Genomic DNA, 26,591 nt, shown 5'->3' on the forward strand with positions numbered 1-26,591 from the left:
AGTCTGTGGGTCTCTGAGTGGTGAGTCTATGGGTCTCTGTGTGGTGAGTCTGTGGGTCTCTGAGTGGTGAGTCTGTGGGTCTCTGAGTGGTGAGTCTATGGGTCTCTGTGTGGTGAGTCTGTGGGTCTCTGTGTGGTGAGTCTGTGGGTCTCTGTGTGGTGACTCTGTGGGTCTCTGTGTGGCGAGTCTTTGGGTCTCTGTGTGAGTACCGGACATCACACAACTAAAAGCTTCAATATAAAGTCGGGGTGAGGGGGGTGGGTGGTAAATAACTTTTCACCATCAATATAACAACAGCAACAAGGACGGTACTACTACAGTGGCCGCTTTGCCCACAAACACACAAACTTCCGACTCCGACTCTTGACACCTCATCCTCCACCTCTTCTCCTCTTACACCTCCGTCTCCGCGTGCCGCTCTGTCATCCGCGCCGTGGCGGCCTCCTCGTCGCTGGAGGGAGCGGAGAAAGTAGGCGAGGGTGATGCGCACGTACCGGGCAGCGCGTGAGAGTTGCACGCACAGTGGAACTTATTCGCGCCCGTTTCGTAGACTAAACATTTCTAATTCGGAAGACGTCACGCGACCACCGAATAAACATCGGCGGGCGTCGTCAAGGGTGGGGATCGAACCCACGACCTCCTGCGTGCCAGGCGAGGTGGTCAACATCTCTCAGTGTCTGGCATTGAACCCACGACCTCCTGCGTGCCAGGCGAGGTGGTCAACATCTCTCAGTGTCTGGCATTGAACCCACGACCTCCTGCGTGCCAGGCGAGGTGGTCAACATATCTCAGTGTCTGGGATTGAACCCACGACCTCCTGCGTGCCAGGCGAGGTAGTCAACATCTCTCAGTGTCTGGCATTGAACCCACGACCTCCTGCGTGCCAGGCGAGGTGGTCAACATATCTCAGTGTCTGGGATTGAACCCACGACCTCCTGCGTGCCAGGCGAGGTGGTCAACATCTCTCAATGTCTGGCATTGAACCAACGACCTCCTGCGTGCCAGGCGAGGTGGTCAACATCTCTCAGTGTCTGGGATTGAACCCACGACCTCCTGCGTGCCAGGCGAGGTAGTCAACATCTCTCAGTGTCTGGGATTGAACCCACAACCTCCTGCGTGTCAGGCGAGGTGGTCAACATCTCTCAGTGTCTGGCATTGAACCCACGACCTCCTGCGTGCCAGGCGAGGTGGTCAACATCTCTCAATGTCTGGCATTGAACCAACGACCTCCTGCGTGCCAGGCGAGGTGGTCAACATCTCTCAGTGTCTGGGATTGAACCCACGACCTCCTGCGTGCCAGGCGAGGTAGTCAACATCTCTCAGTGTCTGGGATTGAACCCACGACCTCCTGCGTGTCAGGCGAGGTGGTCAACATCTCCCAGTGTCTGGGATTGAACCCACGACCTCCTGCGTACCAGGCGAGCTGGTCAACATCTCTCAGTGTCTGGGATTGAACCCACGACCTCCTGCGTGCCAGGCGAGGTGGTCAACATCTCCCAGTGTCTGGGATTGAACCCACGACCTCCTGCGTGCCAGGCGAGGTAGTCAACATCTCTCAGTGTCTGGGATTGAACCCACGACCTCCTGCGTACCAGGCGAGCTGGTCAATATCTCTCAGTGTCTGGCATTGAACCCACGACCTCCTGCGTGTCAGGCGAGGTGGTCAACATCTCTCAGTGTCTGGCATTGAACCCACGACCTCCTGCGCGCCAGGCGAGGTGGTCAACATCTCTCAATGTCTGGCATTGAACCAACGACCTCCTGCGTGCCAGGCGAGGTGGTCAACATCTCTCAGTGTCTGGGATTGAACCCACGACCTCCTGCGTGCCAGGCGAGGTAGTCAACATCTCTCAGTGTCTGGGATTGAACCCACGACCTCCTGCGTGTCAGGCGAGGTGGTCAACATCTCCCAGTGTCTGGGATTGAACCCACGACCTCCTGCGTACCAGGCGAGCTGGTCAACATCTCTCAGTGTCTGGGATTGAACCCACAACCTCCTGCGTGCCAGGCGAGGTGGTCAACATCTCCCAGTGTCTGGGATTGAACCCACGACCTCCTGCGTGCCAGGCGAGGTAGTCAACATCTCTCAGTGTCTGGGATTGAACCCACGACCTCCTGCGTGCCAGGCGAGCTGGTCAACATCTCTCAGTGTCTGGGATTGAACCCACGACCTCCTGCGTGCCAGGCGAGGTGGTCAACATCTCCCAGTGTCTGGGATTGAACCCACGACCTCCTGCGTGCCAGGCGAGGTAGTCAACATCTCTCAGTGTCTGGGATTGAACCCACGACCTCCTGCGTGCCAGGCGAGGTGGTCAACATCTCTCAGTGTCTGGGATTGAACCCACGACCTCCTGCGTTCCAGGCGAGGTGGTCAACATCTCTCAGTGTCTGGGATTGAACCCACGACCTCCTGCGTTCCAGGCGAGGTAGTCAACATCTCTCAGTGTCTGGGATTGAACCCACGACCTCCTGCGTGCCAGGCGAGGTGGTCAACATCTCTCAGTGTCTGAGATTGAACCCACGACCTCCTGCGTGCCAGGCGAGGTGGTCAACATCTCTCAGTGTCTGGGATTGAACCCACGACCTCCTGCGTACCAGGCGAGGTGGTCAACATCTCTCAGTTTCTGGGATTGAACCCACGACCTCCTGCGTGCCAGGCGAGGTGGTCAACATCTCTCAGTGTTTGGGATTGAACCCACGACCTCCTGCGTGCCAGGCGAGGTGGTCAACATCTCTCAGTTTCTGGGATTGAACCCACGAACTCCTGCGTACCAGGCGAGGTGGTCAAGAACTCTCAGTGTCTGGGATGGTGGTGGTGGCGGTGGTGATGATGGTGGTGGCGGTGGTGGCGGCGGCGGTGGTGGCGGTGATGGTGGCGGTGATGGTGGTGGTGGTGACGGTGGTGGTGATGATGATGGTGGTGGCGGTGGTGATGATGATGGTGGTGGTGGCGGTGATGGTGGTGGTGATGATGATGATGGTGGTGGTGGCGGTGGCGGTGACGATGGTGGTGGTGGCGGTGGTGGTGACGGTGGTGACGGTGGTGGTGATGGTGGTGGTGGCGGTGGTGGCGGTGGTGGCGGTGGTGGTGGTGGTGGCGGTGGTGGTGACGGTGGTGGTGGTGACGGTGACGGTGGTGGTGGCAGTGGTGGTGGCGGTGGTGATGATGATGGTGGTGGTGGTGATGGTGGTGGCGGTGGTGGTGACGGTGGTGGTGGTGGCGGTGGTGGTGGCAGTGGTGGTGGCGGTGGTGCTGGTGGCGGTGGTGATGGTGGTGGTGATGATGATGATGGTGGTGGTGGCGGTGGTGGTGGCGGTGGTGGTGGTGGTGATGGTGGTGACGGTGGTGGCGGTGGTGATGATGATGGTGGTGGTGGCGGTGGTGTTGGTGGTGGTGGTGTTAGTGTTGGTGGTGGTGTTGGTGATGATGATGGTGATGGTGGTGGCGGTGGTGTTGGTGGTGGTGGTGTTAGTGTTGGTGGTGGTGTTGGTGTTGGTGGTGGTGGTGTTAGTGTTGGTGGTGATGGTGGCTGTGGTGATGATGATGGTGGTGGTGGCGGTGGTGTTGGTGGTGGTGGTGTTGGTGATGGTGTTAGTGTTGGTGGTGATGGTGGCTGTGGTGTTGGTGGTGGTGGTGGCGATGGTGTTGGTGTTGGTGGTGTTAGTGTTGGTGGCTACCTGCACTCGGCAGAGACGGCATCTCTCTCAGGCACCAGGCTCGGGGAGCTCCCTCCTTGCTCGTCCGCTGGGGAACGAGAACATCGCGCAGAGTGCGGAGAGAAACTCACGAGGCACGTGAGTGCGGAGCAAACTCCAAATACACACCAGCAGCAGCAGCAGCAGCAGGCGTCGTCAGGGTCGTGATCGAACCCACGACCTCCCGTGTACCAGGCGAGGCAGTCAACATCTCATAGCCACCACAACGCCACCACAACACTCACCGTCAACATCTCATAGCCACCACAACGCTCACCGGCAACATCTCATAGCCACCACAACGCCACCACAACACTCACCGTCAACATCTCATAGCCACCACAACGCTCACCGGCAACATCTCATAGCCACCACAACGCCACCGCAACGCTCACCGTCAACATCTCATAGCCACCACAACGTCACCACAACGTCACCACAACGCCACCACAACGCTCACCGTCAACATCTCATAGCCACCACAACGCCACCACAACGCTCACCGTCAACATCTCATAGCCACCACAACGTCACCACAACGCCACCACAACGCTCACCGTCAACATCTCATAGCCACCACAACACTCACCGCCACGTTTGCCGGCACTCCGTGTGCCCCACGTGGTGCACACCACGAAGGGGAGGATCGCCAGCACCGCTATGGCCGCCATCAAGCTGATGGAGGCGCTGCCGCCACCGGCGGGGAGCGTCGCCTCGTCTCCCGTAGACACCGCGGACGAGGGTCGGGAGGAGCGGGAGGTGGCGGCGGTGGTGGCGGCTACGGGATTGGGGACACACGCGGGGAGATACGGTGAGACGCGGGGAGACAGATAAAGACAGAGAGAGACAGACACAGACAGAGAAACAGAGAGAGACAGGGAGACACAGACAGAGAGACACAGTGAGACAGATACAGACAGAGAGACAGAGAGAGAGACAGGGAGACACAGACAGAGAGACACAGTGAGACAGATACAGACAGAGAGACAGAGAGAGAGACAGGGAGACACAGACAGAGAGACACAGTGAGACAGATACAGACAGAGAGACAGAGAAAGACAGAGAGACACAGACAGAGAGACACAGTGAGACAGATACAGACAGAGAGACAGAGAGAGAGACAGGGAGACACAGACAGAGAGACACAGCGAGACAGATACAGACAGAGAGACAGGGAGACACAGACAGAGAGACACAGTGAGACAGATACAGACAGAGAAACAGAGAGACAGGGAGACACAGACAGAGTGGGATGCTGATCAGTGTTGTTGTATGAGGTTAGTGATGAGGTTTTGGTCTTCATCACTTTTCTGTGTCTGTCTTGTGTGTGTCTCTGTGTGTCTGTGTTTGTCTGTGTGTGGCAGTGTCTGTCCGTGTGTGTCTGTGTGTGTCTGTGGCTGTCTGTTTGTCTGTGTGTGTGGCCTGGCACAAGCGTCGTGGTGATGTCACCACCACTTAGTGGCAAATGGCGGTTGTTGTTGTCTGTGTGTGGCTGTGTGTGTCTGTCTGTGTCTGTGTGTCTGTCTGTGTGTGTCTGTCTGTGTCTGTGTGTCTGTCTGTGTGTACCGTTCCGGCCTTCATAGGTGCTCGCTAACAGCACTTGCCCCTACAGTCTGTTAAGGCTATACGGGGGATCTTTATCTGCCTGTGTCTGTCTGTGTGTGTCTGTCTATGTGTGTCTGTGTGTCTATTCAACATCGCCTTGCCAGGCACACTGAGGAGAGGCTTGCGTAGCCCAAATGTGGTTTCAGGAAAGGGCGGTCCTGCACAGATGCCATATTTTCTGTCCGTCTGCTACAGCAGAGGTGGAGGGAATTCCAACAAGACCTACATCTCTGCTTTATTGACCTGGTCAAGGCCTATGATACCATCAGTAGGCCTGGGCTCTGGGTCATTGTTCGTGCTTTTGCAGTCCCTGACCCTCTGCTCACGATTATTAAGGACCTTCGTGATGGTGAGCGGGCCCGGGTAAAACTACGTGGCTGGGAGTCAGAGCCATTCCCTTTTTACCTTGGGGTGCAACAGAGATGTCCTCTAGCTCCCACATTATTGAACATCTATTTTGACCACGTAGTTCGTGAAGCCTTCGATGGCTGTACCAGAGGAATTTCCATCTGGTACAGATACAATGGGAGGCTGATTGATGCCCAGGTGCGGTCAAGGGATAGCTCCCTATTGCTCAACCATGTTATGTATGCCGATGATCTAGTAATTGCTGCTCACTCAGAGGAGGATTTGGAGGCGCTGCTGCTGAGACTGGAGCGTGCCACTAAGAGGTGGGGCCTTACCATCAGACCCACCAAAACTAAGCACCTGCCTGGGTATTTTGTACCATTGGACACTCCACCCCCACAACTCCCATTTGGTGATGGGGCAGTTGTGGAGAGAGTGGAGAGTTTCCCATACCTGGGCAGTGTGATCATGGCCGGCTCCGGTTTAACAGCAGAGGTCTCACTCCGAATCAGTCAAGCGGCAATATCTTTTCATTGGTTGTGTAACGGTGTGTGGAAGCTACCTGGTCTGTTGCTCTGCACGAAGCTTCAGATCTTCTCGGCCACAATCATTCCCTCCCTTCTCTACGCTTGCGAAAAGTGGACCCCCCTAATGGAACATATTCGCCGCTTAAAAACATTAAGGCTGGCCTGCCTACGATCCATCCTGGGTTTAACCAGGCTGGATTGTGTGAGGAGCTCATAAATCCCAGAAAGATCTGGACAAAGTCCCATCGGTGAGCTCCTCCGCCAGGCAAGGCTGCGTTGGCTGGGTCATTTGAGGCTGAGTCGACCTAGGGGAGGCCCGGGACCGGTTCAGATAATCGTCACTGGTGTTGGCCGTGAGCGGGAATCGAACTCGTGTCGCCGGGTTCATAGCGCAGTGCGCTAACCGCTGCACTACCGCTCCCCACCCTCACTCACACACCCACTCACTCACTCACCCACCCACCCACTCACCCACCCACCCACCCACTCACCCACCCACCCACTCACACACCCACTCACTCATACACTCACCCACCCACCCACTCACCCATCCACTCACCCACCCACCCACCCACTCACCCACTCACTGACACACTCACCCACCCACTCACCCACCCACTCACCCACTCACTGACACACTCACCCACCCACTCACTCAACCACCCACCCACTCACCCACCCACTCACCCACCCACCCACTCACCCACCCACCCACTCACCCACTCACCCACGGCGCTGTGTGGTGGAGGGACGGAGACACACGACAGGGGAGACCACTCCCCTGTCTTCCACCGCGGGTAGTTGACTACGACTCTCACGCGGACGCAGTACTCAGCGGCGCCTGCAGGCTGAGGCAGCGCGTGGCGGTAGCGACATCCCACAAAGCGCTCCTGGCAGGAGCAAGCAGATGGTCTCAGTGTGCTGCGTTACGTGGATGACACGTCGGTGGTCTGGCCACACAGCAAAGATACACTGAGCGCGTTTCTAAATCATCTCAACTCGCAAAACCCATCCATCCAAACACACACACATGTACATTGGCCACGTTCTATTTACGTGACAACCCTCACGAGTTGGCTGTGTCGGGTGGTCGCGGGTTTTAACGACACATCATTTATATATTTACGTGATCTAACCCAAAAACCTCTTTTGGATGATATTGGTCGCGAAGCCTGCTACGTGTTAACCTGAGTATCATCATCAACAGTAGTAGCAGCAGCAGCAGCAATAGCATCATCAGTAGTAGCAGCAGCAGCAGCAATAGCATCATCAGTAGTAGCAGCAGCAGCAATAGCATCATCAGTAGTAGCAGCAGCAGCAATAGCATCATCATCAGTAGTAGCAGCAGCAGCAATAGCATCATCATCAGTAGTAGTAGCATCACCACCCACCCACTCAACCACCCACTCAACCACCCACTCAACCACCTACTCAACCGCCCACCCACTCACTCACCCACCCACCCACTCACTCACCCACCCACTCACCCACCCACTCACCCACCCACCCACCCACCCACCCACTCACCCACCCACCCACCCACTCACCCACCCACCCACCCACTCACTCACTCACCCACCCACCCACCCACCCACCCACCCACCCTCCCACTCACTCACTCACTCACCCACCCACCCACTCACTCACTCACCCACCCACTCACTCACACCCACTCCCTCACACCCACTCATTCACCCACCCACTCACCCACTGACTCACCCACTCACCCACCCACCCACTCACTCACCCACTCACACACCCACCCACCCACTCAAACACCCATCCACTCACTCACCCACCAACCCACCCACCTACCCACTCACCCACCCACCTAACCACCACCCACTCACCCACCCAACCACCACTCACCCACTCACCCACCCACCCACTCATCCACCCACTCACTCACCCACCCACTCACTCACCCACCCACCCACCCACTCACCCACCCACCCACCCACTCACCCACTCACTCACCCGCTCACCCACCCACCCACTCACCCACTCACCCACCCACCCACTCACCCACTCACTCACTCACTCACCCACCCACCCACTCACCCACCCACTCACTCACCACTCATTCACCCACTCACCCACCCACTCACTCACCACTCATTCACCCACCCACCCACTCACTCACCACTCACTCACCCACCCACCCACTCACCCACCCACCCACTCACCCACCCACTCACTCACCACTCATTCACCCACTCTCACCGTGCTAGTGACACCCCTCCTTGTGGAGACCTCGGCTTGCAGATGGTAGTGCACGTCACTCTGCGCCATCCTCCTCCTCCACTCGCTGCTCATGGAGACCCGCACGGACAGCTCCCACGCCTTCCGCTCTCCCTCATTGTCGTCGTCGTCATCGTCGTCATAAAACTCATTGTCGTCGTCATCACCGTCACCACCATCACCGCCATCATCATCATCACCGTCACCGCCATCACCGCCATCATCATCATCATCATCAGCGTCACCGCCATCACCGTCACTGCCATCACCGCCATCACCGCCACCGCCATCACCGTCGGCCCCATCACCGCCATCACTGTCACCACCATCACCCTCATCGTCGTCATCAGCGTCGCCACCATCACCGTCACCGCCATCACCCTCATCATCATCATCATCGTAGTTATCACCGTCACCGCCATCACCGTCGGCCCCATCACCGTCGCCACTATCATCCTCATCATCACCCTCATCATCATCATCACCCTCATCATCATCATCACCCTCATCATCCTCATCATCACCCTCATCATCATCATCACCCTCATCATCATCATCGTAGTCATCATCGTCGTAGCCATCGTCGTCATCATCTTCGTAGTCCTCACCCTCCTCACCACCACACTCCTCCCCCTCCTCACCACCCTCCCCCTCATCATCACCCCCCTCCTCCTCCAGCGTCATGTTCTTGTGCAGCATCAAGGTGACAGTCGGAGCACTCAGCACGGCTGAGACACGGGGGGGGGGGGGGGGGGGGGAGAGTCACGGGTGGGGAGGGGTGAGGGAGATGACGTCATCTCCCTCGTCTGGTGAGATGACGTCATCTCACTCACCTGGTGAGGAGATGACGTCATCTCACTCACCCCCCTAGCCTGAACAGACTGTTGGTGCCAGAGCAGCACACACAGACACACACACAGACACAGACACTCACACAGACACACACACAGACATACACACAGAGACACACAGACACACACAGACACACATACAGAGACACACACAGACACACACAGAGACACTCACACAGACACACACAGAGACACACAGACACACAGAGACACTCACAGACACACACAGAGACACTCACACACAGAGACAACAACAACCGCCATTCGCCACTAAGTGGCGGTGAAGTCACCACGACCCTTGTGCCAGGCCAAGTGCACCATGAGGCTGCCACGTGAAGTGTCGAACGCCCGCTGGCAGGAGGTCACGGGGCAGACCCAGCAGGTGCCACGGGTCGACTGACCGAGATGACCGAGATGACTGGCTGATGCACCACCTGTGCCCCCTACTGTACCAACTTGCTGTGCTTTAGCCACCCGGCACTCTGCTCGTTGTTGTGAGCGTTGCTCCTCCACCCTCCGTTGTTGTTGGAGGGCGATTGCCTCCAACTGCCCAGTAGCGTCCTTCACGAGCCTCCTCCACAGAGGCCGATCTTGACACCGCTGGTACCAGTCATCGGCAAGTCCACTCAGGTTCACGTCCTTCTGTACCACATCACCTCATCTCTTCTCTAGCCCGTGCCGCGCCCGTTTAGCCCCCTCGATCCGGCCGAACAAAATCTGTTAAGGCATGCGGTGGCTGGGCATGCGGGTTACATGACCCAGCCAACGCAGCCTTGCCTGCCGGAGGAGCTCACCGATGGGACTTTGCCCAGATCATTCAAGGATTTGTGAGCTCCTCACACAATCCAGCCTGGTTAAACCCAGGATGGATCGTAGGCAGGCCAGCCTAAATGTTTCCAACCGGCGAAGACACACACAGAGACACACACACACAGACAGACACACACAGAGACACACAGAGACAGAGACAAACACAGAGAGAGAAACATAAACAATGCCACTTACTTGTCTTCAAGGGTAACACCTCAACCACGACCCAGGGTGACGATGATGGTGGTGATGGTGGTGTTGGTGACGATGATGATGGTGTTGTTGGTGGTGATGAGACGGTGGATCTGACGCGAAGGTGATAGCGGTCGCCAGGATGTCGCAGCGCTGAGGAGACATCGCACCGTGTCTCTGCGGTGGCAGCGCAGACGGTCCGCCAGCGGGCTCGTCCATAGCTGCACAGACAGAGACACGGGGAGGAGGAGGTGGTGAGGAGTGGGTGGGTGAGTGAGTGGGTGAGTGGGTGGGTGAGTGGGTGGGTGAGTGGGTGGATGAGTCAGTGAGTGAGTGGGTGAGTGAGTGGGTGAGTGAGTGAGTGGGTGGGTGAGTGAGCAAGCGGGTGAGTGGTCGAGTGAGTGGGTAAGTGGGTGAGTGAGTGGGTGAGTCAGTGAGTGAGTGGGTGGGTGAGTGAGTGGGTGAGTCAGTGAGTGAGTGGGTGGGTGGGTGGGTGAGTGGGTGAGTGGGTGAGTGACAGAGTGGGTGGGTGAGTAAGTGGGTGGGTGAGTGAGTGGGTAGTTGAGTGCGTTAGTCAGTGAGTGAGTAGGTGAGTCAGTGAGTGAGTGGGTGGGTGAGTGAGTTATTCAGTGAGTGAGTGGGTGAGTGGGTGGTTGAGTGTGTTAGTCAGTGAGTGAGTGGGTGAGTGAGTGAGTGAGTGGGTGAGTGAGTGAGTGAGTGGGTAGTTGAGTGCGTTAGTCAGTGAGTGAGTGGGTGAGTCAGTGAGTGAGTGGGTGGGTGAGTGAGTTAGTCAGTGAGTGAGTGGGTGAGTGAGTGGGTGGGTGAGTGCATTAGTCAGTGAGTGAGTGGGTGGGTGAGTGAGTGGGTGGTTGAGTGTGTGAGTGGGAGAGTGAGTGGGTGGGTGCATGAGTGGGTGGGTGAGTGAGAGAGTGGGTGGGTGAGTAAGTGGGTGGGTGAGTGGATGGGTGGGTGAGTGGATGGGTGGGTGAGTGAGTGGATGGATGAGTAAGTGGGTGGGTGAGCGAGTGGGTGAGTGGGTGAGTGGATGGATGGATGAGTGAGTGGATGGGTGCGTGAGTGCGTGGGTGAGCGAGTGAGTGGGTGAGCGAGTGAGTGGATGGTTGAGTGAGTGGATGTGTGAGCGAGTGGGTGAGCGAGTGGGTGGGTGAGCGAGTGGATGGGTGAGTGAGTGGATGGGTGAGTGAGTGGGTGGGTGAGCGAGTGAGTGTATGGTTGAGTGAGTGGGTGGGTGAGCGAGTGAGTGGGTGGGTGAGTGGTTGAGCGAGTGGGTGAGTGAGTGGGTGGGTGAGCGAGTGAGTGGATGGTTGAGTGAGTGGGTGAGTGGGTGAGTGAGTGGATGGTTGAGTGAGTGGGTGAGTGAGTGGGTGAGTGAGTTGGTGAGCGAATGAGTGAGTGGATGGTTGAGTGAGTGGATTGGTAGGTGAGTGAGTGAGTGGGTGAGTGAGTGGGTGGGTGAGCGAGTGAGCGAGCATCTCACAGTTTGCTGTCCACCCTGTAGGCAACGTGCAGGAGCTTTGAGCTGCTGCTGGTGGCGACGTCCACTTGAGCGTCGTGGTCCCAGCGGAGTTGCGTCAGCAGGTCGCGAGACTCCACGCGGACATTCAGAGGGGGAGTCGCAGCTGGGGAGATGGGCAGTGTGCGCTAACCACTGCACCACCGCTCCCCACACACAGTGCGCTAACCACTGCACCACTGCTCCCCACACTGCGCTAACCACTGCACCACCGCTCCCCACACACACACAGTGCGCTAACCACTGCACCACCGCTCCCCACACACATACACACAGTGCGCTTACCACTGCACCACCGCTCCCCACAGTGCGCTAACCACTGCGCCACCACTCCCCACACACACACAGTGCGCTAACCACTGCACCACCACTCCCCACACACACACACACAGTGCGCTTACCACTGCACCACCACTCCCCACACACACAGTGCGCTAACCACTGCACCACCGCTCCCCACACACACACACAGTGCGCTAACCACTTCACCACCGCCCCCCACGTCCACCACAACCTGGTACCCGATGTATCGACCACCTCTGGCTGGGCTCACCGTGTCTGCACGTTACGAGGAGGAGGACGGAGAGGAAGAGTAGGCCAAGTCTCGAGAAGAGTTCTCGCACCGCCATGACACCCACCTGGGACCCACGTGTTTCAGTTTCTCAAGTCACGTGGTGCAGAGAAATTCGATTCCCGGTTCGATTAACTCTACTCGCGTCGATTCTTAATGGGATAACATTAGGAATCGATTCTTGTAGTGGATTTATAGAGTCGATTTCTATTGGGATAACATGGAAATCGATGTATAGTTGATTAAGCTATTGGAATCGATTTCCGTTGAGATAACATGGGAATAGACTATCGTGGGTGTGTGTCCATGTGTGTGTGTCTAAAGTCGATGTCTGTGTGTGTGTACTTGTGTGTAAGTCGATGTCTGTGTGTACTTGTGTGTGTGTGAGTCCATGTGTGTGTATCTAAAGTCGATGTCTGTGTGTGTGTACTTGTGTGTAAGTCGATGTCTGTGTGTACTTGTGTGTAAGTCGATGTCTGTGTGTACGTGTGTGTGTGTGCGAGCCCATGTGTGTGTGTCTAAAGTCGATGTCTGTGTGTACTTGTGTGTGTGTGAGTCCATGTGTGTGTATCTAAAGTCGATGTCTGTGTGTGTAAGTTTGTATGTGTGTGTAAGTCGATGTCTGTATGTACTTGTTTGTGTGAGAGTCCATGTGTGTGTATCTAAAGTCGATGTCTGTGTGTGTAAGTTTGTATGTGTGTGTAAGTCGATGTCTGTATGTGTGTACTTGTGTGTGAGTCCATGTGTGTGTACCTAAAGTCGATGTCTGTGTGTGTGTACTTGTGTGTGTGTGAGTCCATGTGTGTGTATCTCAAGTCGATGTCTGTGTGTGAGTCCATGTGTGTGTGTAAGTCTGTGTGTCTACGTGCAAGTGTGTGCATAAGTCGATGTGTGTGAGTCGATGTGTCTGTAAGTCCATGTGTGTTTGAGTCGATGTGTCTGTGTGAGTCGCTATGTGTGTGTGTGTAAGTCGATGCGTGTATGTGTACGTTGATGTGTGTAAGTCCATGCGTGTGTGTGAGTCGCTGTGTGTGTGAGTCGCTGTGTGTGTGAGTCTATGTGTCAGTCGATGTGTGTGTGTGTGTCTATGTGTCAGTGAATGTGTGTGTGTAAGTCCATGTGTGTGTGTAAGTCGATGCGTGTGTGTGTAAGTCGATGTGTGTGTAAGTCGATATGTGTGTGAGTCGATGTGTGTGTTTGAGTCCATATATATGTGTGTGTGTAAGTCGATGTGTTTGTGTGTGTGGGTCGATGTCTGTGTGTGTCTTTTTCCCCCGGGCAATGCCAGGTACCTCCCGCTGGTACCTAATAAATTAAACTTGAGTGCAGAAGGTGTTTGCGACGTGCGGTGCGAGTGTGTGAGGATGGATGGGGCATCCTCCACTTGTGGGTGGTGAACTACTTTTGCACCATTTGCAGCCAACCCTTCTAATCAGAGTAGTGTATAGTGTAGTGTATAGTGTAGTGTATAGTGTAGTGTATAGTAGTGTATAGTGTAGTGTATAGTGTAGTGTATAGTGTAGTGTATAATGTAGTGTATAGTGTAGTGTATAAGTGTAGTGTATAGTGTAGTGTATAGTGTAGTGTATAGTAGTGTATAGTGTAGTGTATAGTAGTGTATAGTAGTGTATAGTGTAGTGTATAAGTGTAGTGTATAGTGTAGTGTATAGTAGTGTAGAGTGTAGTGTATAAGTGTAGTGTATAGTAGTGTAGTGTATAGTAGTGTATAGTGTAGTGTATAGTAGTGTATAGTGTAGTGTATAGTGTAGTGTATTAGTGTAGTGTATAGTAGTGTATAGTGTAGTGTATAGTGGTGTATAGTGGAAGACTGTAGTGTAGAGTAGAGTGTATTTTAGTGTAGTATGTACATCTATTTCTCACCGTACGTAGCCCACCGTGCTAATTGGAGGTGCACTGTGATGTATACGCACTTGTATGTTGAGGAGCCCCGGGAACATGTCTCATTCACTGTGTAGTAAGTATATATATGGAGGCTTGACGACAGGATCGGAGGCACACTTATTTATTACACCAACACAGTTGTACAGGTCACTTGGCTACAGGGATTCTCGACAGCTAACCCCTCTAACCTATACCAATTCCTCCACTACGGGACTAGGGGAGGCTATCTGTCCCAGCTTGGTTAAGCTGGGATCCCGGCTCCCTGAGTCACCAGACCAGCTGGGCTCTCGGGGCCACGCCACCGGCTTGCCCTGGTCGGCCCTTATAAGGACAGCGAGCCAGGGGAGCTCTGGGGCCTACACTAGCTGGTCTTCCGTCTTCTCTGGTTAAAGCTGAGTCCCGACCTCGAGCCCTCGAGCTCATCACCTTTTATAGGACTCGCCCCCGAGGGGGGGCCCGTGGGGGATACACATGCGGACGTCGGTGCTAGCGCCACCCTTGTGTACGGCCGTAACCCCGCCCCTTGTGTTTGTTGGCCATCCGTGGCCATGCATAATCACACCTCAACATTCGTAGCCATGCGCAATTACACCTCTACATCACCCCCCCCTGTACAGCTCGCAGCCGTCCCTGGCTGCAAAAAAAAAATCAGAATAAAGGTGCATCCCTCACAAAAACCCCGTGTGTGTGCCTCGCGTAATTTTTAACAAGAACAAGAGAACCTTAACAAGAACAACAACAGGAAGAGAGAGAGAGAGAGAGGAAAAAAAATAACCCGACGCACCCCCCCCGAATAAATACCCCAAAACCAACATATATACACACACTCCGGACGCCACCCCTCCCATTGTCCGCAAGGCCCCCCAACGGCCGACCTCACAATAGTCTGCGCGTTTTGGCGCGCGTCCGCGCGGCGGGCCCGTCACAAGGGCCCGTCCTGGCACGCTCAGTGACGGTTGTTGACGGTCCGGGTGCAAGAGAGTCAGGCGTCGCTGCCGAGTGACCCCCGACCCCTCCGGGAGGGGTTGGTGGGTGTGGACCCGTCACTCCTGTTTCACCTGGGGACGGAACAGTTGGCGTCAGGTTAGGCGAGTGCAGCGACGACGGGGAGTCGGCGACACCCTCACACGTTTGGCCATGCGTGTGTGTGTGTGAACCACGGGGCGGCGCGACAAATGGTTTTAACCTTGAGGGGTGCACATACCACCGGCGCCTCCCCCATTTGACGCGAACACATTGCGGCCGCAAAACCTGCACGACCTCCACTGGCCCCCGCCACGGCCGTACCAATTTCGACGAGGTTGCCAGCGGCACCTGAGGACAGTGCAACCACGCCCTGTCCCCTGGTTCCCATTTGACCACCTGCACCCGCCCCAACCGAAGCCTCTCGTTCGCCTTCTGGCGGAGTTCAGAATTTTGCACGGCCGCTTCCCGCGCCTCAGACAATTTAGCGATGTTAAATTTAATGTGTTCGGACAAATTAGACTTCGCCGGGAGCGCCGAGAGCTTCAGCTGGGTCGCCACAGGGGGGTTAACTTCGCGCCCATACATTAAAAAGAAAGGGGAAAATCCGGTGGCCGCATGAGGAGCCATTCTGTAGGCCTGCAACACACCGGCTATGCGGAGGTCCCAATCCGTCTGGGATACCGACACCTGCTGGGACAGCATGGACGTGATGGTCCGATGCAGCCGTTCCACCATCCCGTCAGTTTGTGGGTGATACGGAGAGGTCCGAACCTTCTCCGTACCCAAGAGGTCGCACACCTCACGTAGGAGTTTACCAGAAAAATTCCTACCCTGGTCAGTAAGCAGCCGTTCCGGAGCACCTTTGTCGAGGACATAGCCCTGGACAAAGGCCTCCGCGATGGCTGCTGCCGACTGGTTCGCCAGGGGCCAGGCCATAGGCCATCTCGTGAAGTATTCAACCCCCGTTAGTAAATACCTATTGCCCCTGGGCGTAGCGGGAAATGGCCCAAGTATGTCCAGAGCGACGAGCTCGTTAACCCGGGAAACTTTTATGGACTGCAGCGGAGGGTTGGACCCCCTCGCAGGCGGCTTCCTCTGCGCGCATTGCGTGCATGACCCCAAGAGATCCCCCACGTCCTTTTCCATGCCCGGCCAGAAGAAATCCAGCTGGAGCGTGGCAAAGGTCTTGTGAACCCCCAAGTGCAGAAGCCGCTCATGAACAGCCCATACCACCTTACCCCTTAAAGCAGCAGGCACCACAAGCCGCTGGCGCCGGGTTTTTCCATCCCAGTGCATCAAAAGACCCTGGAACAACCCCCACGAGTCAACGTTTTCCACCCCCTGACCAGCCCCCCCGACGCGACGGCGCAAAGCGAGGAGGGAGGTGTCCTCCATTTGGAGGCGTCCCCATTCCGCGACCGGCAACCCCAGCAACGAATCCCTCCCTTCTTGCTCGATAGGACCCGAAGCCGAAGGTGCATCGGTAGCGGCCACGAGGACCGAATCGGTGGTGACGTTCGGGGGCCTACAACGCCCCGAACCCAACAGGCACGCGCACTCCGAAGTGGGTGGCAATCGTGACAGGGCGTCAGCGTTCGTGTGGCGGACACCCTTACGATATGTGGTGACAAAGTCATAGTCTTGGAGGATCTCCAACCATCGAGACAACTGGCCCGATGGTTGTTGAACCCGCAGGGCGTACTGTAGGGCCGCATGATCTGTACGGACGGTGAACCGCCGACCGTACAGATACGGGCGGTACTGCTGAATGAAATAAACAATGGCCAATAATTCCCGACGGGTAACGCAGTACCGCTGTTCGGCTGGAGACAGTACCCGACTACCGTAAGCCACCACATGCTCTACGCCCCCGATGAGCTGGGACAGCACACCCCCGATGCCCGTGTTACTTGCGTCAGTATCGAGCAAGAAGGGTTGTGAAAAATCCGGGTAATTCAACGGCGGAGCTCCCACCAAAGCATTTCTGAGGGCGCGAAAAGCAGCCTCCTCCTCCGGCCCCCAATGAAACCTGACTCCCTTGGACGTCAAGGCATGCAATGGTTTCGCAATCGTAGCGAAGTCAGCCACAAATCGCCGATAATACGACGCGAACCCAATGAAACTCCTGACCTCTCCCACAGAGGTGGGAGTCGGCCAGGAGCTGACGCATTCAGTTTTGGCGGGATCAGTGGATATCCCCGAGCGCCCAACAATGTGACCCAAATATCGCACCGATTCGCGGAGTAAATGACACTTCTGTGGTTTAAATTTCAAATTGGCAGCCCGCATTTTGAGAAAAACAGCACGCAACCTCTGGAGGTGTTCCTCGAAGGATTTGCTAAAGACGATGACATCGTCTAAGTAAATCAAACACGAATCCCATTGCAAACCTGCCAAGACCAATTCCATTAACCGCTGAAAAGTTGCCGGCGCAGAATGTAAACCCATCGGCAAACGGTTAAATTGGAAGAGGCCCTGCGGTGTACGAAAAGCAGTCTTAGGTTTCGATTCGTCATCCAGAGGAAGTTGCCAGAATCCAGATAGCAAATCAAGGGTGGAAAAGAATCGCGCACCGGCCAAGGCGTCGAGCGACTCATCCATCCGAGGAAGCGGGTACGCATCTGCCACAGAGATTTTGTTGAGACGCCGAAAGTCAACACAAAATCTCAGTGAGCCGTCGTGTTTTTTCACCAAAACGATCGGCGCGCCCCACGGGCTGGTGGAAGGGGAAATGATATCGGCGGCTAGCATGTCATCAACAGCCGATTTGACATGATCCTTTTCGGCGGGACTCAACCGAAAGGGATTTTGGCGGATTGGCGCGCTGTCACCCGTGTCAATATGGTGTCGCAGCAATTTTGTACAACCAATATCAAATTTGTGTTGACTAAAAACGTCAGCAAATTCGCTCAGGAGAACTCGCAGCTGCGCGCGCTGCGAGTCAGACAGGTCCACTGAACCCGCGCAAAGCGCATCCAGCCATCCGTCATCAGAGTCCGAATGCGGTCGCGACGGAGGATCGGTGGATACCTGACCCACGAGTGGTTCCTCATAGGGCACCGGCGTTGCGTGTGCAAGCACGGTCCCTTGAGGAACCACGGCCGTTCGCGATCCCACATTAAGGACTGCAATGAAGGGGTCCCCATCCCCTCTCACCATAGTCTGAGCCGCGAGCAAATCGGGTCCATTGACCCCGGCCCGAGATGGACCCAACAAGACCCCCCGATCCGCAACCCCTGCATCAAACGGCCGACGCAACCTAAGAGGGACGAGCATCTGAGCCCCCGGAGGCACGCGCACAGTTTTTGTGACGAGCGCCTGCACGGTGGCAAACGCCCGACGCTCCGTGGTGGGGGAAGACAGAAATGTAACGCGTCGGCCCGATGGGAGCTCAATGCACCCTTGGTCAATAAGGATACGGATGGGCATTTTGGCCAGAAAATCCGTCCCCAACAGGCACGGAACCGCGAGTGAGGAGGAAACCAAAACAGGGCCGGATAATTTAATGTCCCCAATGCAGATAGTGGCGCGGATTTGGCCAATAATGCCCAGAGAGCCCCCGTTAGCGGCATAGCACGGCACGTCAACAGGGAGCAAGGGACGACTTTGAACGGGAAGGATGTTATAAATTAAATCAGATATAATGGTCGCCGATGCCCCTGTGTCAATTAAAATCCGCACCTCTACCCCATCAATGTGACCGACCACGACCGATGATCCCGCCGACGCAGCAACGACACGATGGGCGAGCTCCGACCACTGACCCGGTTGGAGCGCTCGCCGCATTACCGAACAATCGCGCGCGACGGACGGGGAATTTGGAGCCCTGTTTAGTTGAGCGCGTGAGTGTGTGTCGGATGTGTGCGTGGGCCAAACGTGTGAGGTGCCGCGACTCGCCGTATTTCTCTGCTGGAGCTTGGGAGGAGACGGCGTGGCGTCCTGACGAGGTGTCGCCCCGCGCTGACGGGGAGCCCGGCATCCAGACGCAACGTGGCCTTGCAGGCCACAGTTGTAGCAGCGTGTGAGCGCCCCAGATGACCTGGGCTGCTCCTGGCGGCTCGGTCCATTCCGAGCCTGCGGTGCCGCCGATCTCCATTCCCCTCGCCGCTCCACCCCGCAGACCTCCTCCGATGGGAGGGCGGTGGTCGCCATGGCATGGCCGGCCGCCCCCTTTGCCGCCTTCCGACGCAGGGACCGCAAGCCCCCGTGGATGTGGCGCGCGACCAGCAGGGACGACATCTCCGCGTCGTCCTGAGCCAAGACGTTGACGTCCAGCTCGTCAGCGAGTAGCAGCAGCTTCTCAGCTACCATGGCATCCACTCCTTCCTCGTCCATCCTTGGGAAAGCAGCCTTTGCCAGAGCCAGGAGAGCCGTCCGGAAGGCCAGGGGTGACTCGTTGGCGCCCCGACTCCGATCGTGGAACAGCTGCCTGCAGTCCGAAGGCGGCCCATAGACGGCTGACAGCAGCTGCAACGCCAGGTGTAGAGTGGCGCGCTTTTCCCTCGGCGCCGAGGTGAGGGTAGCCAGGGCGTCGTTGTCCAGCATCGCTGGCAGCGCGCGTAGAGCCTCGGCGTCCGTCCAGTTCGCCATCTCTTGATGAGCGATGAACCGCCTCTTGAAGCCGCCCCAGTCTCCGTCAGCGCCGACAAATTCTTTAAGAGGCGGCAGACGCTGTTGTAAGGCGGCGTCCGTGGCCGCAGAACGCTCTCCGTCGCTCCCCGCCGATGATACAGTGTGGGCGGGCCGTGCACATGGCATCGCCGGTCGCTCTGATGTTGACGCGCCGGCCGGCGTTGATGATGTCACGGCTTGTGCTTGGCGCTCAGCAGACACGTGACGCGGGCCGGCCCCGCCCTCCGCTCGTACTGTAGAGATGGCGGGAAATTTGACCGCGAGCCGCGTCGGGGTGGCGGGAAACGTCGCCCCGCGCCGGCTGCCGTCGTCGACCCGCGCTGCTCCTCCAGCCCCCAGCCGCGTGATCTCCTCCAACGCGGCGGCCGCGGCGTAGAGCAGGTCCGCCAGGCGGGAGTGGGCCAGCCGGAGTCCTTCGGCCGACGCATCCCCCTCCTCCTGTCGTAGCGGCGCGGGCGTACTCGGCCCCGGCTGCTCCGATTCGACCCCGGCCATCACTGGTGGAGATTCGGCCGCGGCGTCTTCCATCTCCGACTCCCTGGTACGTGTCGTCCCTCGTGTGTCCATCGTTGGACGTTTACTTCTGACACCAGATGTAGTAAGTATATATATGGAGGCTTGACGACAGGATCGGAGGCACACTTATTTATTACACCAACACAGTTGTACAGGTCACTTGGCTACAGGGATTCTCGACAGCTAACCCCTCTAACCTATACCAATTCCTCCACTACGGGACTAGGGGAGGCTATCTGTCCCAGCTTGGTTAAGCTGGGATCCCGGCTCCCTGAGTCACCAGAGCAGCTGGGCTCTCGGGGCCACGCCACCGGCTTGCCCTGGTCGGCCCTTATAAGGACAGCGAGCCAGGGGAGCTCTGGGGCCTACACTAGCTGGTCTTCCGTCTTCTCTGGTTAAAGCTGAGTCCCGACCTCGAGCCCTCGAGCTCATCACCTTTTATAGGACTCGCCCCCGAGGGGGGGCCCGTGGGGGATACACATGCGGACGTCGGTGCTAGCGCCACCCTTGTGTACGGCCGTAACCCCGCCCCTTGTGTTTGTTGGCCATCCGTGGCCATGCATAATCACACCTCAACATTCGTAGCCATGCGCAATTACACCTCTACAACTGTAACATTACTTACAAAATATGTTCAGCAGATTAGCACGAACCCGGCTTCATTGTGGCAGGAGGTGCACAGCTGCCAATCCCACCTCTACGAAGGAATGTTCGCGTTTGCAGTCGTGTCTTTGCACGGTGCACTGCAAAATGGTGGGTGGGTGGTTTGGTTTTCACCGCGAACCTCCTTCCAAAACAACGCCACATTGACAACTATGCACACGGAGACACTTACGCTCGCAGACGTGAAGTTGACTTGAAAACATTTATTGACCACGCGACTCAAATGTCCATTCGACCATTCAAGCGTAGCGACAGGTAAGCGATGTCAGTGCACATTCATCGCGAACAAATACCTCGAGGCATTTCGTGACGACTTGCAAGGCGGAGCATCGGACGTCTCTGTCGATGCCGTTGTGTTTGTCGCGCTTGAGGTGCATCTTCACCTCGAAGTCAACGTCGCCGCTCAGATCGTCGCGCATCTCCACGTATGTGAAGCTGCTTGTGGACGGCATCCGCTATTTCTTCTCTCCTGCTGCTGCTTCTGCTGCTTCTGCTGCTCCTCCTGCTGCTGCTGCGAGCGGCTTGAGAGACGCAGGCGGCTCGCGCGCTCCTCACCGCCCGTCTCGCGGCGGTAAAAGTAGTTGAAGTTGGAGACGACGACGGGCACGGGGAGGGCGATGGTGAGCATGCCGGCGATGGCGCACAGCGAGCCCACCGCCTTGCCCCACGCCGTCACGGGACACATGTCGCCGTAACCCACCGTCGTCATGGTTACGATGGCCCACCAGAAGGTGTCGGGGATGCTTCGGAACTCCGAGTTTAGTTGGTCGGCCTCGGCAAAGTAGACGGCGCTGGAGAAGAGGACGACGCCGATGACGAGGAAAAATACGAGCAGGCCCAGCTCGCTCGCGCTCGCCTTCAAAGTCTGGCCCAGGATCTTCAAGCCCCTGGAGTGCCTGGACAGCTTGAGTATCCGGAACACTCGCACCAGCCGGGTCATCCGCAAAATCGCCAGTGACGTGGCCTGCTGGTCACGCCCTTGGGGCTTGGCCATCTCGATGCCGAGGGTGATGAAGTAGGGCAGAATGGCCACGATGTCAATGATGTTCATGATGCTTTTGAAAAATCCCAGTTTGTTGGGGCACGCAAAAAACCTCACCAGCAGTTCAAAGGAAAACCAAACGATGCACATGGTTTCCACGATAAAAAATGGATCAGCGACAAAGCCGCGATGTGTACCGTCGACCTGCGTGCCGTTGATGTCCTTTGCCGGGAGAAATTTCTGCTTATTCTCGTCCCTGAGTTCAGGCAGAGTCTCGAGGCAGAACATGATGATGGAGATGAGGATGACCAGCACAGACACGGTGGCAATTCCCCTGGCCGCGATGGAGCTCTCGGGGTATTCGAACAGCAGCCACACCCGCCGCTGGAACTCGTCCGATGGCAGTGGCTCCTTCTCCTCCACCTCCTCCTCTCCGATGAAGCCCTCGTCTTCCCAGAACTTGACCACGGCCTCGTTGCCGAGCTCGTAGAACTCGATCTCCTCGCCGAACACTTCGAGGGAGACGTCGACCGGGCGTCTCAGCCGCCCGCCGGACTGGTAGTAGTGGAGGATGGCGTCGAAACTCGGCCGGTTCCTGTCGAAGAAGTACTCGTTGCGCAGGGGGTCGTGGTGGCGCCACCTCTTGCCGGGGTCGCCCAGGAGGGTGTCCGGGAACCGGCCGAGTGTCTTGAGCTGCGTCTCGAATCGCAGCCCCGACACGTTGACGACGACCCTCTCGCAGGACTCGTGCGTCAGCGGCTCTGTGCCGCCGTCAAGCAGCGCCGCCTCGTACATGGCGGTTGGAGAACTGCGCCGGGGTCAGAGGTCACAAACGGGTTTTGATTCCTTACCCGTACCCGTACCCGGCCGCACCCGTACCCTACCCGTACCCGCCCTGGTACGGGTAGGGTACGGGTATCTGGTACCCGATTGCGACCTCTGGGATGAAGCCATGTTGCAGGCGCGGGTGGGTTGATTCTAGGAACTTGAATTGTGAGAAGAGAGAAGACGTTGGGAAATGAGTGACAAACGGTTACTCACCAGTGACTCACGGCCTACCCGTACCCGGCCGCACCAGGGTCGCAAACGGATACCCGGCTACCCGTACCCGGTCGGGTACGGGTAGCCGGGTATCGGGTAGGGTACGGGTATCGGGTACCCGGTTGCGACCTCTGGCAGGGGTCAGGCTGGCACGCGGCAGATTTCGACAACAAAAAATGTCAGCAGATACAAAGCCGCGTGAAATAAAAAAAATATGCAGAAAATCAGTGGCGGCGCAGAAATGCAATTGTATGTTTCGTATAAGTAAGAGTGGTTGTAAATATTTTAGCAGGTACTGGTGATTTTAACGGTGGTGTTGGCTGGGGTTGTAATGTCATTGTCAGAATTTTAATGGCGGTCGATGTCGAATTTATACAATTCGTTGCTGTTTAATGGGAGGCAATTACAAATTAGTGAGGGCAGGCGATTTCAAATTTTTCTTTTTTCAGTTGATTTTACATTGCATGGTCATGCAATGTATATGTATGCAATGTTTGCTGAACATCTTTCGCACCGTACGTAGCCAACCGTGTCAATCGGAGGGTAATACTGTGATAGCATGTGGCTTGACAACGCACGAATGAGATTCAATTGCTCTCCACACACCCCCCCCTCGACAATGACACATGCTCCTCCGTTGTATGATGAGTTGCCCTTGCCATCATAAATGGGTAATCAGCGCCAGGGCAGATGAGCCAATTTATCCGAATGATCGGGTCAAATGTAACCCGTTTACAGTTTCCATTCTCGTGATCGTGATCTCGTTGGCATGTACTCCACTTTCAAAATGTATCCTCAGTCATTGAATTCTAGGGGGAGTTCTCCAGACAAATTTACATTGAGATTAGATGCTTTTAAAGCGGACAAACCGCACGCGGATGGATTCCTGCAGTCACGAAAGCTTCAAATCATTATTAGTATCATTACGCCTCAAAAGCTAAAGCAGGTTGACCTGTTTCCATTTAAAGTTTTCGTGACTGCAGGGATTCATCTTCTTGGTTCTTTCGGTAAAGTCACGTAGAAGGGAAATAATAAAATAATAAAAATAAAACATAAAATAATTCTCACGACGTTTCGGCCACAAAGCAAGCAGCCGTCCTCAGGTGAAGACCAGGTCTGTCGGGGAGACAGCGTCATTCAGATGCTGTTTGTTCATTAAGACGCTGTCTTTCCGACAGACCTGTTCTTCACCTGAGGACGGCTGCTTGCGTTGTGGCCGAAATGTCGTGAGAATTGTATTTTATTATGTTTTATTTTATTATTTTATTATTTCCCTTCTACGTGACTTTACCGAAAGAACCAAGAGTACAGGTTGGCCTGGTTAGTAGTTTGGTGGCAAACTGCCCGGGTGTTCAGTACGGTACTAGGTACAGGGTGTTTCGTCTTGGGCTGTGCAGTGCCCAGTAGGTGATGGTACAGCGATGGATTCTTGATTCTATCTGTGCAGAGCTTTGAGTATCACGCTCAAGCACGCATCGGGCTCGCGAAGGAAAACACACGGCCTGGCGGTAGCGCGTTCACCAATTGTCGCAGAGGATCACAGTTCGAAGGCAGCAACCGCCCTGGTTAATACTGCGGTGCCTACTAACCGTACCGATACTCCGATTCGCACGGTTGGCTACGTACGGTGACAACGTTCAACACACGTCCATACAAGACTGTCACTATTTGCCGTCTGCTTCACAGCGGACGTTAGGAGTCCAGTGACTTCATTCGCAAGAGTCAAACTACCGCAACTGAAGGCGATGTTTTATTTCAGCAGGTAAGGCCCATTGAGCTGGCTCAAGGAAGCGGCTTCTCACTTGTAAATGTCCAGCAGGCAAATACCGGCTACGAACGTCGATTACAAAAAGTTGGGGGAGAAACGGGAGGACCCGGAGGGAAAAAATCCACGCAACCACGTGAAGATAGACACGCAAAGTGGAGATGTGAAGCTTCCGTGGCTGCAAGGATTCATACTCTTTGTTTTTTTTGGTAAAGTCACGTGGGCAAAAAATAAATAATAAAAATAACGGAAATTCTTCTATAAATAGGAAATATATAATTATACTTTTATTTCTATTTTTATTTCTGTAATTTTAATTATTAAAAATAATAATAATTGTTATTTTATTTCTATTATTACTCAGTTGAGGCCTTGCTGGGTAAACAGGCATCGTAGGCTCAGCGTAGCATCCTTCTAACTAAGAGGATTATTGCTCAGTGAGGCTTCACTGTACAATAGTATCAAGTGGCTCCCTCTACAGCAGTAGTGTCTACCGAGTAGTATCTACCAACTCTATGGTAGTAGCTACACAACAACAACAACAACATCAAATTTCGATTTAAAGCTTTCGTGACTGCAGGGATTCATCTTCTTGTTTCTTTCGGTAAAGTCACGTAGAAGGGAAGTAATAAAATAATAAAAATAAAACATAATAAAACAATTCTCACGACGTTTCGGCTACAACGCAAGCAGCCGTCTTCAGGTGAAGAATGAGACACTACCAAACTAGGAGCTTATATATAAGCTGCATTGGGGGTTGAAGAGCGCCTTAACAAAAAGAATGTGCATGTGAAGAGGGATTTAGCATATTCATGGAAAATGCGTAGGCGTTGGGCGGGGGGGTGTCAAAGTCATATTATGCCCATGCATTATGCAGGATCAGCAGCAACCAAGGGGGGTGCAGGGATTAGCAGTAACAAAGGAAAGGAATGTTAATGATATGTAGCTGCAGTTACTCAACAACCACGTAGAAAACTAAAGTATAAACTACATAAAAAACTAAAGTATAAACTGCATCGCACCATCAGTATACTTACTATACTCTATAATAAGCTGAGTTACTAACAGCAAGTAATACATTACAATTTTACCTCGTAAAAATTCTATAATATGCTTCCATCTAAACCTTATTCTCTTACATCACACGAGCATATACCGTACTATATACTGCCATAGATAAACCCAACATTAACACAACAACATCGTGGTGGTGGTGGTCGTGGTGCTGGTGCTGGTGCTGAGGGCGTTGAAGTTGCTGTTCACGACTTACCCCTCTCAGCTGCTGTTGCTCTGTTGCCGTGGCAACCGCACTATCGGCGCTTCTGCGCATGCGCGGTCGCCGTGGCAACCGCGCATGCGCAGACGCGTGCTTTGACCACTCCGAGACCGGCGTAGTGGTAATATTAATAATGATCGATTATAAAGTATTAGTGATCGATTATAAAGTATCGATTTCATTCGTTTACATTTGATGGAGGGTTGGTGGGGGGGGGTTAAACAAACAGCACTGACAGGCTCTTGCACAGCACTAGAATATATTGGACATTGAAATATATTGTGAACAGAAACCTATTGATTGGGGGCAAACGGTTCATGCTAAGGGTCCGTCCATAAATGACGTCACGCACCTATGGGGAGGGGGGCGGTCAGACATTTGTGACGATGCGTGACGAGGGGGGGGGGGAGTTGAGAAATGTGACGTCACATCAAAATGCGCAACTTTAAATAATATAATAATATAATTATGTT

At 55.1% G+C, this 26,591-nt stretch overlaps 3 protein-coding genes across 5 annotated transcripts; all 3 read right to left on the reverse strand.

The window, feature by feature from the left end:
• On the reverse strand, window positions 1-21,441 carry LOC133361446 (uncharacterized protein DDB_G0284459-like). Of its 2 annotated transcripts, none has more exons than XM_061580363.1 (8): window positions 12,358-12,846; window positions 11,769-11,910; window positions 10,274-10,491; window positions 8,400-9,145; window positions 6,904-7,066; window positions 4,286-4,474; window positions 3,679-3,745; window positions 1-451 (listed from the first exon to the last, which is right to left on the reverse strand). In XM_061580363.1, exons 1-8 carry the CDS (start codon window positions 12,431-12,433, stop codon window positions 394-396), a joined length of 1,659 nt encoding a protein of 552 aa, XP_061436347.1. In that variant the 5' UTR covers window positions 12,434-12,846; the 3' UTR covers window positions 1-393. The 2 variants fall into 2 exon arrangements, with proteins under 2 accessions (XP_061436347.1, XP_061436348.1); XM_061580364.1 differs by lacking the exon at window positions 12,358-12,846 and adding an exon at window positions 21,348-21,441 and having other exon boundaries at window positions 2-451.
• On the reverse strand, window positions 13,997-21,110 carry LOC133361449 (uncharacterized). Its single transcript, XM_061580367.1, has 2 exons — window positions 19,141-21,110; window positions 13,997-15,335 (listed from the first exon to the last, which is right to left on the reverse strand). The coding sequence occupies exons 1-2, from the start codon at window positions 20,440-20,442 to the stop codon at window positions 15,321-15,323; spliced, it is 1,317 nt and encodes a 438-aa protein (XP_061436351.1). The 5' UTR covers window positions 20,443-21,110; the 3' UTR covers window positions 13,997-15,320.
• Window positions 21,243-26,141, reverse strand: LOC133361448 (potassium voltage-gated channel subfamily A member 1-like). Of its 2 annotated transcripts, none has more exons than XM_061580365.1 (2): window positions 26,113-26,141; window positions 21,243-22,844 (listed from the first exon to the last, which is right to left on the reverse strand). In XM_061580365.1, exon 2 carries the CDS (start codon window positions 22,829-22,831, stop codon window positions 21,458-21,460), a length of 1,374 nt encoding a protein of 457 aa, XP_061436349.1. In that variant the 5' UTR covers window positions 22,832-22,844; window positions 26,113-26,141; the 3' UTR covers window positions 21,243-21,457. The 2 variants fall into 2 exon arrangements, with proteins under 2 accessions (XP_061436349.1, XP_061436350.1); XM_061580366.1 differs by lacking the exon at window positions 26,113-26,141 and adding an exon at window positions 23,078-24,208.
• Window positions 26,142-26,591: the final 450 nt, after the last annotated feature.

Source organism: Lethenteron reissneri, unplaced genomic scaffold (genome assembly GCF_015708825.2).
Source record: "Lethenteron reissneri isolate LAM-NWPU_2019-01 unplaced genomic scaffold, ASM1570882v1 scaffold_1076, whole genome shotgun sequence".
Lineage (NCBI taxonomy): Eukaryota > Metazoa > Chordata > Hyperoartia > Petromyzontiformes > Petromyzontidae > Lethenteron > Lethenteron reissneri.